This window comes from Eurytemora carolleeae, unplaced genomic scaffold (assembly GCF_000591075.1).
Source record: "Eurytemora carolleeae unplaced genomic scaffold, Eaff_2.0 scaffold447, whole genome shotgun sequence".
Taxonomy (NCBI): domain Eukaryota; kingdom Metazoa; phylum Arthropoda; class Copepoda; order Calanoida; family Temoridae; genus Eurytemora; species Eurytemora carolleeae.
Window position 1 is genome coordinate 1 of NW_019396336.1, and position 15,450 is coordinate 15,450.

The 15,450-nt window shown below is 33.1% G+C and overlaps 1 protein-coding gene across 1 annotated transcript; it reads right to left on the bottom strand.

The window, feature by feature from the left end:
• Positions 1-97: 97 nt before the first annotated feature.
• Positions 98-10,506, bottom strand: LOC111701185 (MFS-type transporter SLC18B1; the record flags this gene model as incomplete). Its single annotated transcript, XM_023472358.1, is given in 10 exon segments — positions 98-255; positions 1,102-1,264; positions 2,431-2,554; positions 2,695-2,876; positions 2,948-2,988; positions 3,057-3,166; positions 5,034-5,107; positions 7,950-7,999; positions 8,660-8,705; positions 10,382-10,506. Coding segments are annotated over 10 exon segments (1,047 nt in total), but the record flags the coding sequence as incomplete, so codon positions are not given.
• Positions 10,507-15,450: the final 4,944 nt, after the last annotated feature.

Here is a 15,450-nt window from a genome sequence, read left to right on the forward strand (position 1 = left end):
CTACACATTAACTTACCGTTGTCTGATCTACACATTAACTTACCGTTGTCTGATCTACACATTAACTTACCGTTGTCTGATCTACACATTAACTTACCGTTGTCTGATCCGTGTGAGGGATTCCGCCTTGTTTCGTACTTTCCAGCATACCAAGAAGAGTTGCAAGGAATGCAGCTGCAGTACCTACGCCATGAATGACAAGCGCTAATGCCGCAATCGGAACACTCTCAAGGAATGTTAAACCCGGGAAAGGGCCTGTAAAAGAAAAGGTTTGTAATGCAGTAGTGCACAAGAGAATCAGTTAAACCACGTAGATCAGACTTATTTGAACCAGTTCTCTTTGACTTGAACCAGCGCTAAAGAGAGCTGGTTGAACCAGTGGTACCTGGGACCGAATTTAATGAATTGGCGAGGACGCAGAAAAACCTACGGCCGGTTTAAATCTTGAATCAACGATTCAAATCATCTTGATTCAAATTTGAACCGGCAGTATAGGTAATAGGTAGTTCAGCACCTAGCTTAAATTCAATACATTTTGTCCCCGGTTCAACTTCATCTCGCAATTCATAAAGTATGGTCCCAGCATTAAGATAGTATATCAGAAGAAAATGTCTTACATAAAAATTTCTTATGAAAGTTATTCTATTAAACCTTTGAACCTTTGCCACAAACTATGATTTTTTAATCCTTATATCTTTGCAACCCAATGTCGTAGACCTTAGATATTTCAAACTATGAAGTCTTTTGATTTTGATATCTTAGTTCGAAATATCTAAGGTTTACGACACACTGAGAAATAGACAACTTTGAAAGATTGTCACCAAATTTTTAGACACCCTCGATTTTGTTTTACATCACAAACTCACTTTAATTTTTTTGTGACCCTAGACATATGTATTTTAAAAGAGTAACGCACTTGTTTCTAGCTTAAATCTAAGAGAAGTCTTTTTCAAAATGCTGCTCGATATTTGGGTGAGATCGTGCAGATCTTGATTTGCAGTGGACATATATAGGGATTAGAAATTTTGAGTTAGTGGCAAAGACTCAGCTCCTCTAGCATTTTTTAAATTTTGTTAATAAAAATGAAAGTTTAAACCTCACCAAGTAAAAACATTGATAAAGAGATGGTAAGGTTTCCCATGAGAACTGCGACTATAGGAGTGAGACCGCAGTCCATGATAACTCCAAATATGGGAGCCATCACAGTGTAGGCAATAGAGAACCCCATGAGCAGTAGACCAACTTCAGCAGCATCAAGCTCATACTTTAAAGGGAGTGTCTGGCTAGACATGGTAGTTGAGCTGAGAGTGCAATATTGTAGAGAAATCTTAAACAACTAATTATTTTAATGTAGAATTTTTGTTACATTTTTGTAGTCTTCTTTTCATACATTTTTTAAAGTCGATTCTTAAAATTATCCCTCTAAAATTGACTATCCATGAGGATATTAAAACTTCCGCTTTTGCTAAACAAATATGCACTGTTAAAACGTCTGATAGGTCTCATGTCTCTACAATACTGCATTCTCAGCTCAACTACCATGTCTAGCCAGACACTCCCTTTAATCAACATATTTATTTAAACATTTATGCAAGTAAAAAAATCAGGAACAATAGATTTTTTAAAGTGACTGTAAGGGTAATTTCAAGTGACCCTCCATGCAAAGATGGCAATGCCCGAGTCACAACGGTATCCTCTAAACCTTAATCTGATAACAAATGTGGAAGTTTTTCTGACTCGGAAAGTGTTTAATTCTCATAATTCTCCATTGCTTTTTACAAGCAAAAAATACGCAAGTTACTTTCGAATATGAAAATGAAAATAAACAGTTTAAAGAAACAAAACCATGAACATCTAATTCATACTTGATCAGACAAAGCTTTTAATGAGGGTACTTGAAATCCCGCTTACAGTATCTTTATCATTACATAACATAACATTTCTGAAAGCAAAATATAAACCAAACTCGGCTGGATCAGCATTGACCGATAAGCAATTGTAAAGTTAAAATTTTTTTGATAAATTAACGGTGAGACTAAAACTTTAAGTACTGTAAGTGAATAATTTGTAAGAAATGGAAAGCGAGCATTGAAAGATCATTTTTTTGTGTGGAAAATGGTCTTAGAATATTATTGGGTTCTTCCTGTTCTATCAAGCCCAACTTGTCTTAGTTCATTAACTTTTCAAATATCGAACCAAACAACATTATATTTGTTAAAGGGACTGTATAGGCGTAATTTCAAGTTAATGTTCCTGCAACAATGACAACGCTGATTCAGATTCATAACAGCAGCCTTAAAACCTTTATCTGATCAATATTGTGGAAATCTCGTTGATTTTAAGGGGATCGAGTAAATCGGACATTGCCACCATTGCATGGAGGCCGGAGGGTCACTTAATCTTACGCTAACAGTCCCTTTAAGAGTGTACCTTCTCTACAAAGTATGGTTCAAGTGCAGCTGAATACCAGTTTGTGGCTGAACCAGCAATTAATAATCCGCAAATATTTGATTTCATCCCGGGAGCAGACAACAAGGAGCGCCAGCTTGTTGATCTGAAACATTTTTTGGTAAAATAAAATAAAAATAAAATGACTTAGTCCATACCCTGGACATTAAAGTCTCTTTTTCATAAAATAATCTAACAAATAATTTATTAATTTTTTCCTTTTTCTAAATTGAAATAATATTTCACCTTTCTTCCTCCTCTCTTGTATGAGGTTTCAGTTTGAAAAAGAAAACTGTCAAAATAACAATAAGAACCAGAAGAACACCCAGAAACCAAAATGGAGCAGCAAATCCACCAAGATTGTAAAGAAATCCTCCAAGCGCGGGACCAGCCACCATTCCAATTCCAAAACTGCATTCGATGACAGACTAAAATAATAATCAAAAATTTAATCTCATTCTCTAAAGTTATTATTTAGTTGAAATATTAAAATACTTACAATGGCTTTTCCTTGATTCCTATCAGAAACTTGCTGAGATCCTAAAAATAAAATATCCTTGTTGAAATATAAAATGGACTCAAAATTAAAAAATGGCAGCATGACTGACCTAATGGATACGCAGTCGGAGAAATGGCGGATTCTCCAACAGCTGTTAGGATTCTAAAGAACAAGGACAACCAGAAGAAAGCATCAGGATCTTGAATGTAGCGCAGCAAACTAAAATAAAATATGAAACCAAAAATAAAAAATAATAAAACTGAGAAAAGCAAGAATAAACTTAAGTTAAAATTAACTGTGAGAAAGCTTTAGATACAGAATATTTTTTTACAATGATGAAATTCTTTAAAAGTTTCTTTTAACAAAATTTGTCCGAACATTTTGTTTACCCAATGTGAAAGAAGTAAAATTGGAATAAAAAGTTCACAAAAAACTTGTTTATAAGAAAATAGAAATTACAATTTAAGAAAAATAAAAATGAAGTATTGTACTTTAATTTACTGTACTTTACTAATCTGTACTTCGTTCTACCATATACACTGTATAGTACCATTGATCTAAATTGTACAGTACTACAATGAACTAAATTGTACAGTACTATAAAAAACTAAAATGTACAGTGCTAAATGGACTGAATTGTTCAGTACTATATTGAACTGAATTGTACAGTACTATATTGAACTGAATTGTACAGTACTATATTGAACTGAATTGTTCAGTACTATATTGAACTGAATTGTACAGTACTATATTGAACTGAATTGTTCAGTACTATATTGAACTGAATTGTACAGTACTTTATTGAACTGAATTATACAGTTCTATATTGAACTGAATTGTGCAATACTAAAATGAATTACAGTGCTATATTGAACTGAATTGTGCAATACTAAAATTGAATTGTACAGTACTATATTGAACTGAATTGTGCAATACTAAAATGAATTGTACTGTACAGTGCTATATTGAACTGAATTGTGCAGTACTAAAATGAATTGTATTGTACAGTGCTATATTGAACTGAATTATACAGTACTAAAATGAATTTAATTGTACAGTACTATATTGAACTGAATTGTAAAGTACTATATTGAACTGAATTATACAGTACTTTATTGAACTGAATTGTGCAATACTATAATGAATTGTATTGTACAGTGCTATATTAAACTGAATTATACAGTACTATATTGAACTGAATTGTAAAGTACTAAAATGAATTGAATTGTACAGTACTATATTGAACTGAATTGTAAAGTACTATATTGAACTGAATTATACAGTACTATATTGAACTGAATTGTGCAATACTAAAATGAATTGTATTGTACAGTACTATATTGAACTGAATTGTAAAGTACTATATTGAACTGAATTGTACAGTACTATATTGAACTGAATTATACAGTACTTTATTGAACTGAATTGTAAAGTACTATAATGAATTGTATTGTACAGTGCTATATTGAACTGAATTATACAGTACTATATTGAACTGAATTGTAAAGCACTAAAATGAATTGAATTGTATAGTACTAAGATGAACTGAATTGTACAGTACTAAGATGAACTGAATTGTACAGTACTAAGATGAACTGAATTGTACAGTACTAAAATTAACTGAATTGTTCAGTACTAAAATGAACTAAATTGTACAGTACTAAGATGAACTGAATTGTACAGTACTAAGATGAACTGAATTGTACAGTACTAAAATGAACTGAATTGTACATTACTAAAATGAACTGAATTGTACAGTACTAAGATGAACTGAATTGTACAGTACTACGATGAACTGAATTGTACAGTACTAAAATGAACTGAATTGTACAGTACTACGATGAACTGAATTGTACAGTACTACGATGAACTGAATTGTACAGTACTAAAATGAACTGAATTGTACAGTACTAAAATGAACTGCATTATAAAAGCAATGTGCAAAATTTGTTTTGTTATTTTGATATCCATTAATTAAAATAAGTGTTTTGACTTGATCAGGGTGGATTTTTTCAGAAAACATTTTCAAAACTGACACACCCGGAAGGATTTACTCTGATAATATTTGTTGAGAATAAAAACCTACCCGAAGGCGATGTTACCCACGGCACAAACCAGAACACCGAGAACAAAAACCAGTTTTGCTCCATGCCAGCCTATCTAAGCAAAATCGTTTTTTTTTGCATCTATTTGCAGTAGGGGTTAAAGCGCAATGGGGAAATAGTTTCACAAAACATTAGCATTTGTTCGCATTCCGTTCGTAGAAAATATTTTCGCGTTAATCTGTTCAGTAAAATTTTAAGCCTTTTTCACGAAACAGATTAATCCAAAATTTCACGCAAAAAGCGATAAATTTTACGAAACAGATCAACGCAAAAGAAGCGAAATACGAAAGAAAATTTTCAGACACATACACACAAAAATTATGTAGCTCTAGAAATTTAGTTTAGTGCCAAATCTGGAATTGAACAATATACCATGTATTACGAATGTTATAAACTTTTGGAACCGACCAACAAGAAAATATGTTCTTTCTAACAATTCATTTGAAATCAAGAATTGATGTAGGAGTTTTCTGTTTGCAAAAAAAACATTTTTACTACAATTAACACCAGAACTTCAGAGACATCGAAATAATTTATAAAATGTCGTCTTGACAATTTTTCAAGGTTTTATACATTGATATACAAGAATATAGATCGTTAATGCAGACTATAAAGCTAAAAATTGTACAAAACCTTGTAAATCATGAATTCGACATTTAAAAAGTGCTTAGAACAATATGTTTATGTGAATATAACATATTTCTTGAATTATTTAGTTAGGCTAAGTTTGATCATATTTGTGTGGAGTTCCTTAATGTTATGCAAAAGTATTTGATTTAGGGTTTAAACGCTAAATTGGATTTTGTGGTCAAAACACTAAATTGGATCAAAGTTTGGGGAGAAAATAGCTTTGTTTTATAGAATTTTTTTATCCACAATTCTTGGAATTGCTGGCGCTTTTTTATGAATAACTTTTAGTAATAAGTAGACAAATAAATTTTTTTTCATAAATGTTTCTAAAAACATATTTGTTTGTTAATTTTCTTTCTAGTTATTGAGATATTTAAAGTAAACAAAACTCTATTATACCTAATTATTTTAAAACTAATGCCGTTTTTACAAGCGCTACAGATTTGAAATTCATATAGATCGAAAGATAAATACATTTTCTTGAATTTGAGCATCACTGAAATTGCTTTTTCTCATTGTAAACTGCATTATTTTGCTGGTAAATTAACTTCATGTAAATAATACGTTATCGCGTCTTCAAAACTAATTTCATGTAAGTTTATGCGCTTACGTAAATTTCTTTTTTTACAAGTTAAAGGATTTGAAGCTGTAGAAAATTTCAAATATGGAATTAAAAATCGTTAGGTTCCGAACGTTGAATGATGTTCTCAATATTGCTTCCGAACCTTGAGGGTTGGAGACAGTATGGGGATTCAGGGCAATGCCGCAAATCAAAACGAAACACAAATACAATTTCAAACAAAATTAACAAAGTTTAAGTTTTTTCCAGCCCGAACTTTGATTAAAAATATTATGCAAATGTTAAGCACTGCTAAAATATTAGTTCTTTTAGATTTTTTAAATTGTACAAAAAATCTTATCATTTTATGTTTTTCCTTGACTAAATGTTGATTAAATCACAGTGAGAGCTAAATCTAATTTGTACATCCAAGAAAAAGAAATACATAAGCAAAAATTGGCTTGGTTTGTAGGTTATTTAGCTTTATGCGCAAATAGAAATATGTTCAAAAAGCACATTTCAGCTTTTCCCACGGTCAGCTTTAGTGCTAGAAATTTTATAATGTTAGTAAATTATCTTAAAGCCATGATAAACACATTCACCAATTTATTAGCATATATCTTTATGGGTTTTTGAATGAGAGGCAAAGATGAAAATTATTTTTTCTATTTTTAACCTTTTTTTAACAACTATCGGTCGATTTTGTAGAAATTAGTAAAAACCCAATAGGAGCATTTACTAAACGAATTACCAAATCTGTTTATTATGATTATTAGATAAATGGGCTCTTGCATATATTTCTTTATGCGCATAAAGCTTAACATGAATACAAACCAAGCCAAATTTTGCTCTTGCTCTTTGCTATATTTCTTGAATGTACACATTAGATTCAGTTCTTAATGTGAATTAACTAATATTTGGCCAAGGAAAAACATAAAATGATCAGATTTTTTGAACAATTTGAAAAATATAAAAGACCTATTATTTGAGTAGTGTAAGGATACTTTAGATCAACTACCATACTTAAATAATCAAATTAATCCCGTTTTAAGTAGAAATTGACGATTATAAATGGAAACTCCTTCCGGCCCGGAGAACTGTTTGGGAGAGGTTGGGAAGCCCTCTGGGGACGTGCACTGCCGGAAATAGGTAAAATGAGGTTCGGAAGGTGTGCGTGGGAGGTTGCCTTCCCTCCCTATATCCACTTTAAGTGTTTTGACCCCAAAATCCAATTTAGCGTTTTAACCCCAAAATCCAATACTTTTGCATATACTTTAAGGAATTCTTACTTTAAAAACAATTTTAAACAAAATCAACAAAGTTTAAGTTTTCCCAGCCCGAATTCTGATTATGCAAATGTTAAGGATACTATAGATCGACTATCGTGCTTAAATAATCAAATTAATCCCGTTTTAAGTAGAAATTGACGATTATAGATGGAAGATTTTCCCTAAAGACTGTTTGGGGGAGGTTCGGAAACCCTCTGGGGACGTGCATTGTCGCAAATAGGTAAAATGAGGTTCGGAAGCTGTCCGGGGGAGGTTGCCTTCCCTCCCTCATTGGATAAATCAAGCAAGGAACATTGTTTTGACATTTGCTATAGGTTTGATTGATGGCGACAAAAAAACGATAAAACGATAAACTAAATGAAGGCAAGCATTGAAAATATATGAAAAATGCATGAAATGTACGCGTAAAATAAACTCACCAACTTTCCACATAAAGGAGTTGCAATAACTGTTGTTAAAAAAGCTGAACCTGAAAATTAAAACAAGTAAGAATTTGTTCATTCAAGTTCGTGGTTGAGTTACGCTCATGTTCACTGTTCGAGTTCAGTTCTAGTTCATTTCAGGTTCAGTTCGAGTTCCATTCAGATTCAGTTGAGTTCCATTCAAGTTAAGTTGAGTTCCATCTAGATTCGGTTGGGTTCCATTTAGGTTGGGTTGGGTTGAGCTCCATTCAAGTTCAGTTGAGTTTAGTTGAGTTCATTTCAGGTTTAGTTGAGTTCATTTCAGATTCAGTTGAGTTAATTTCCGGTTCAGTTGAGTTAATTTCAGGTTCAGTTGAGTATCATTCAGTTTCAGTTCAAGTTCAATTCAGATTCAGTTAAATTAGGTTAAAACAGGTTAAATCAAAGGCAATGTTCAGGTTAAGTCCCAGGTTTTGGTTTGGTTTAGTTTATTTATTTAAAAAGGAGGGCAGTTTTAGGCTTATTTCAAATTTAGAAAAAAGGTATGGATAACTTTTTGATTGTTATGTAAAATGTTTTCACTTTTATTAATTTATTTGGAGGATGAACCTAGAAGTATAAACACAACACTTCACATATCTATAGATACATATTTTCAAAAATATGTAAATAATACTTTTATATTGTTTTAAAATGTGAAAAATAAGAATTAAATTTTAAAAAAATACCTAAAACTATTCCGGATTGAGTGACACTAACTCCTCTTGATAATGCCTTAAAAAATCATTAAAAAAAATCTTTAACATTGGAAGGAGAAAAAATTGTCTTCTATTTAAGACTTAAAGTATCCATATTTCGCTAGTTTGTTTGTATCCAATAAACGTCAAAACGGCTGAACCGATTCTGCACAATTTTTGTACGTGGAAAGTCTGGTTTCTGGCCGGTGAGAAAACCACTTTTAAATAATCCCCAAATTAAAGAACACAAAGGAAAACACCTTGACGGGAATATAGGAGTAGGAATTTACCTCTGATGGGAATATAGGAGTAGGAATTTACCTCTGATGGGAATATAGAAGTAGAAATTTACTTCTGATGGGAATATAGAAGGAGTAGGAATTTAACTTTGATGGGAATATAGGAGTAGGAATTTACCTCTGATGGGAATATAGGAGTAGGAATTTACTTCTGATGGGAATATAGAAGTAGAAATTTACCTCTGATGGGAATATAGGAGTAGGAATTTACCTCTGATGGGAATATAGAAGTAGGAATTTACTTCTGATGGGAATATAGGAGTAGAAATTTACCTCTGATGGGAATAGAGGAGTAGGAATTTACCCCTGATGGGAATATAGGAGTAGAAATATACCTCTGATGGGAATATAGGAGTAGAAATTTACCTCTGATGGGAATATAGGAGTAGGAATTTACCTCTGATGGGAATATAGTAGTAGGAATTTACTTCTGATTGGAATATAGGAGTAGAAATTTACCTCTGATAGGAATATAGGAGTAGGAATTTAACTTTGATGGGAATATAGGAGTAGAAATTTACCTCTGATGGGAATATAGGAGTAGGAATTTACCTCTAACGAAATTTAGGAGTAGAAATTTACCTCTGATGGTAATATAGGATTAGGAATTTAACTTTGATGGGAATATAGGAATAAAATTTACCTCTGATGGGAATATTGAAGTAGGAATTAACCTCTGATGGGAATATAGGAGTATAAATGTACCTCTGATGGGAATATAGGAATAGGAATTTAACTCTGATGGTAATATAGGAGTAGGAATTTAACTTTGATGGGAATATAGGAATAAAATTTACATCTGATGGGAATATAGAAGTAGGAATTTACCTCTGATGGGAATATAGGAGTAGAAATTTACCTCTGATGGGAATAAAGGAGTAGGAATTTACCTCTGATGGGAATATAGGAGTAGGAATTTACCTCTGATGGGAATATAGGAGTAGGAATTTACCTCTGATGGGAATATAGGAGTAGAAATTTACCTCTGATGGGAACATAGGAGTAGGAATTTACCTCTGACGGGAATATAGGAGTAGGAATTTACCTCTGATGGGAATATAGGAGTAGGAATTTACCTCTGATCGGAATATAGGAGCAGGAATTCACCTCTGATGGGAATATAGGAATAGGAATTTAACTCTGATGGGAATATAGGAGTAGGAATTTAACTTTGATGGGAATATAGGAATAAAATTTACCTCTGATGGGAATATAGGAGTAGGAATTTACCTCTGATGGGAATATAGGAGTAGGAATTTACCTCTGATGGGAATATAGGAGTAGGAATTTACCTCTGATGAGAATATAGGAGTAGGAATTTACCTATCATGGGAATACAGGAGTAGGAATTTACCTCTGATGGGAATATAGGAGTAAGAATTTACCTCTGATGGGAATAGGAGTAGGAATTTACCTCTGATGGGAATATAGGAGTAGGAATACTAAACGATGCTCCTCCTAGCGCCATCCCAACACAAACAAACACGAAGTTTATAAAATTTCGAAAATTCATGTTTACTTCTGAAAACAGTTTTAATTCTAGAATAATTGATGCTTGGAATTGATGTATTATAAACATAAAGACATCTTAAAACTAAATCGAACATCGACACTTCAAGATGCACCTTAAAGAAACTGTTTTAAAATCTTGCCATTTTTATTTTTTTTAATTATTATCCTTTGCAAAAATCAATGATTAAAAAAATTATCTTCGTAAAATCTAAAAATTTATAAAGTTTTAAATAAGGTAAGCTTGACCCAGAATCGTAAACTATTACTTTAAATTGCATAGTAATGTCTCGAGAAAATCCAATATGAAATGAATTAGTATCTAGTTGTTAACCCATTTAATAAAGTGCATTTTAATGATTTCTAAAAAAAGGCAGAGATTAGAAAGTAGGGTCGGAGAAAACTTAAAATCATAAGAACCGCAAGAAAATTCACATTTTCTTATTTTTTTTCTGTATATTTCTAACTTTTTCCATATTTTGATGTCCAGCTAAGGCCGTTTTGCAGAAAAATGATTTCAATTTTATCCTTTTACAATGTAAAAACTCCGAAAATCATTAAGTTTCATAAATTGTTAAATATCATGTCTGTATAATGCAATGATGAATTCTGCTAGGCTTTGTACTGTGGTGTGCAAAAACCTTTACCATGCTAATCATTTACAGTTGCGCAACTAGGGGAGGGGGGCGACCGGAGTGCCACCCTCCCCTAGCAACTTAGGGGGTGGGGAGGGCATTCCCCTTGCATATTTGAAAGAAAGAAGGCGAATATTAATATCATAGGAAACTAAAATAAGAGAACTATTTCGCCCCCCCCCCCCTTCATCATGATAATGAATGTGAACAACATTTTTCTTTTTGAGCTTCTTTCGCAACATTTCTGATAGAATTTCCTGCTATTTTCTATTTTAGAATTTTAAGAAAGTCATTTGAACTTAATTTATCTCTCTCCCGAAAGGACTATACACATGTTACTTTTTATGGGTATTTCAAAACATGACATTTAAACAGAAAACCAAGAAATTGCATATTGCGATAAAAGAAAATAAGGATTATATCGACCATACAGGAATTTTGTAGGCTATAAGGGAAGTAAAGGGGTTATAGCCCCCCTTACTTGAAAACAAGAGTAGAGTTGGTTTGATTTCAATTTCCCAATAATTTCTGGGATTAACAAACTCTATCAAGTAGAAGGCTTCTTTTACCACCTTTCAGCTTTCACATTTCTTAATAAATACCCTAAAGGTTGTCAACTATAAATTAAGACTTTTTAAACAGTTTCTAAAATAGCAAATCTATCATGAAAAATCCGCAATGATCAGCCACCTGTCCCTGGGAACAAATTAGTTGCAGTGTTTTGAAGAATATACATCGTAAAGAAGATTAAGAACATGAAAGAGCACATGGATGAAAATGCTTTTTGGTAAGTTCTACACCAAAAACTACCATACCAATTATAATTCATAATTTTCCACTGAAAGTTAAGAGCTTTACTGAAAAAAATATTTCATAGATGCACAGAGACTGCCTTTGGAGCTATAGTGATTCTCATTAAATTTGTATTAAATGAAAATCCAATCACCTAGTGTAGATTTAAAACTGATGAGCTTACTAGTAACGGCTTTTTTTCTAAAGCCTCAATTTATAGTGGACACCTTTATGATATATTCACTTATTACATTGACTACATTTATTTCAATCATTGACCTTTAAACTTTTTATTTTTGCCCCCCCCCCCTCGCCGGAAGAGCTATTTTACCTAATTTATATGGACGGGTACATTCTGAATCGGACAAGCCAATCTATTAATAAAGTTGGGTAACTTGAAATAATTCGTATCCTAGAGTCTCTTTACAGGCAGAAAAAAAGAAAAACAAAAAAGAATGCAAAACAATTGTAGATAAATACTCGAGGTCTTATTCAGTGTACGTACGGTGTACTAATGTAAATGTTTACTTTGACACTTGAGCCCGAATCTTCCCAACCGTACGTTTTGCCAACATATGAAGTCTTCACTTACTCACTATGAAACACGACCCCTCTCGGCGAATACAAAAAGAAAGCATAGTAAAATTAGATTATGTGCTGACACCTATACGTTGTGTGGTATCCGGCGTCGACAAACACTGTAGAGGTCGGCGACATGCAATTAAAGTACGTCTTAAATAAGCCAGTTTTAGGAAGATTTGGCTTTTGTAAATCACGTTCTTGGTGTCCATTCGTCCCATGAAACATGACAGCAGAAGACAACCTAAACATCTCCTTTAATTTTTGACATAATTTTATGCATTTATTTGTCAACCTTTATGTTAGTAAAATTATAGAGAAAGTAGGGACAAAATATCTTAAGTCTGGACATTTCCATATTGTGGTTTACCTTTTTTTGTGCTTTCAATATTATGAAGAATTTCTGTCAGATATGGACAATGGACAGTGTTAGCTTTATTTAACAAAATTGAAATCTGAACAAAATTATGTTATATCTCCGGTTCTATTGACAGCACAAACAAGGCAGACCATATTTTGGAAATGACAAAACTAGGAGAATCTTGTGGTTATTGTTTCAAGCATCATACATGTGAAATTAGGTTGACGGCTGAATGTCACAAATAAATTCAAAGTTCTATGACGACTTTCGAAAGTCGTCATGTCACTGTCATGTTTAACATCATAAACAAACAATGTACAGGGTGTACATTGTTTGTTTATGATGTTATGTTTTTTTTAAACCGAACCATCACTACACATTAAAGAATTACTTTTATTTCAGAGAAACTCTCTCATAAATAAAATGTTTTCCATATGATTAGCAATATAGTACTCATAGTACAATATTGGTAAATCCGTGTTATGTAACTTAATCCTTATAAAAGGTTCGTTCACTACTGTATCAGACATATCATAACTACGCGTTATCACAGTTTTCGGTCAACTGACCGACAATATCTAAATCCCTACACTGGAAATATAAACCCCCTGGAAAGATATCTGAATCCCTCCAGTGGAATTGTAAACCCCCAGGAAGGATATCTGAATCCCTCCAGTGGAATTATAAACCCCCAGGAAGGATATTTGAATCCCTACACTGGAAATATAAACCCCCTGGAAAGATATCTGAATCCCTCCAGCGATATTATAAACCCCTAGGGGAGGGAGTCTCCAGTGGAAGTCAAAATCTTGGTACGAACTTCCGTGACTCGTAAAATATCACACTGTGCGACTAGTGAGTAAGGAATAGAATATAACTGACGCGGTTCGCCATGATTATACATGCTTTGCAGACGGGTACTTAACATTTAAATAAGAAATATTTGTCTGATGTACATTTACTGCTTATAAAATGGTCATTGGAGCACCCGTCTGCAAAGCATGTATAATCGTATGGTAGGGCGAACTGCGTCAGTTAAATATCTTTTCTATTCCTTACTCCCTGTGTCGACCCATAAAATTGGAAACAGAAAACGGCATTTGAATAATCTTAAGAAGCCAACAGTTTTACTAACTGAATAAAATATGCCCTGTACCACTGTACAGTAAATAATTGATGTGTTTTTTGATTGATTATTGAGTATAACTTTTTCTACCGTCCGGCATCCATCCATATATTGTTAGTGTTACTAACTGGTGTTTTATTTACATATGTAAGACTTTATTGTAATTTGGTACCAATTGTTCCGGAAACCGGAACGATTTCCCGGAAAATTTCCGGAACGATATTCCGGAAGGTTCCGGAAATTTCCGTTTTACGGAAAAAAAATCGTTCCGGAAATCGTTCCGGAATTCCGGTTTTCCGGAACCTTTGTATAGGCCATCAACTATACCGAGAGCGTACTGCATATTTGTTTATTATAAGTTGATTATGGCCTAACCTATAGTATATCGTTATAAGAGGACACTGTCATCCCCCCTCATCTTAAACTTTTCAGATACTTTAAATACCAACCATCATTTGCTTGTTATTCAAGTATAAACATTTTTCTTGATTTTATAATTTTGATTGAAAAACATTGTCTTGATTATGGTTTTATTATAGTTATGGTCTTATTGTAGAATGGCATGTCCAAGTGACAATGGTACTCTTTGAACATGTGCCTAATCAACATTTGTCCAATTGCATGAGTTGTGGTCCTCTATAAAATGACATTTTTTTCCTGTTAATCCGATGAAGGACTGGTTGTGAAGCTTCAAATTAAAGGTCTTCTGAATTCACGTCGAGAATCCATTTAATTTCCACTTGCAAGAAAAGTGTGTATAAAGGGGGGAGGCAAGGGGGCTTGCCACCCTCTAGTCCTGTGAATGGGGGGGGGGCTCTTAGAACTCAGAGCTTTTACACTTTTCAAATCTGAATCTGAAGAGTGAAGAACATAACAAGTAGTTTGCTGTTCTGAATTAGAGGTTTGAGCCCCCCCCCCCTTCCACACACACCACAAAAAATATATTAATGCAGTGCTGTAACCCAATTTTCCCTTTCAAGTTCATAGAGTTGAGTTGAGTTTACAGAAATTCATTTTCAAAAAACATATAATAAAATGTAGATTATTGAAAACATGTTTTTTTTTGCTAGTTTCTTAAAGGCGAGTAATGGAGTATTTGCAAGGTAATTTGTGTATGGGCAGTGTACCTTTAAAGGATCTTTTATGCCTAATATCCAAGATGCCAAATGTTTTTAATTTACAGTTTAAATTTTGCCTCCCCCAGGGGCTCATAACGAGGGGGGGGGGGGCAACATTTTTTGTTTTTATTTCTGTAGACGCCCTTGTGGCAAGATACTTAAATATGGGAAAGTCAGGGATAAGGAAGACGACATTCGTTTTTTCTACAGTGAAACCCTTTATAACGAAAACATCGAAAGAAATCATCAAATGTCGTATTCTTCACTTTCTGATAATGGAATGCTGCAGATATTTAGTTTTTTAATCAAATGATCATACGGAACTCTTCAAAACTGTTCCCGCATATTCATGGCTACTTATTT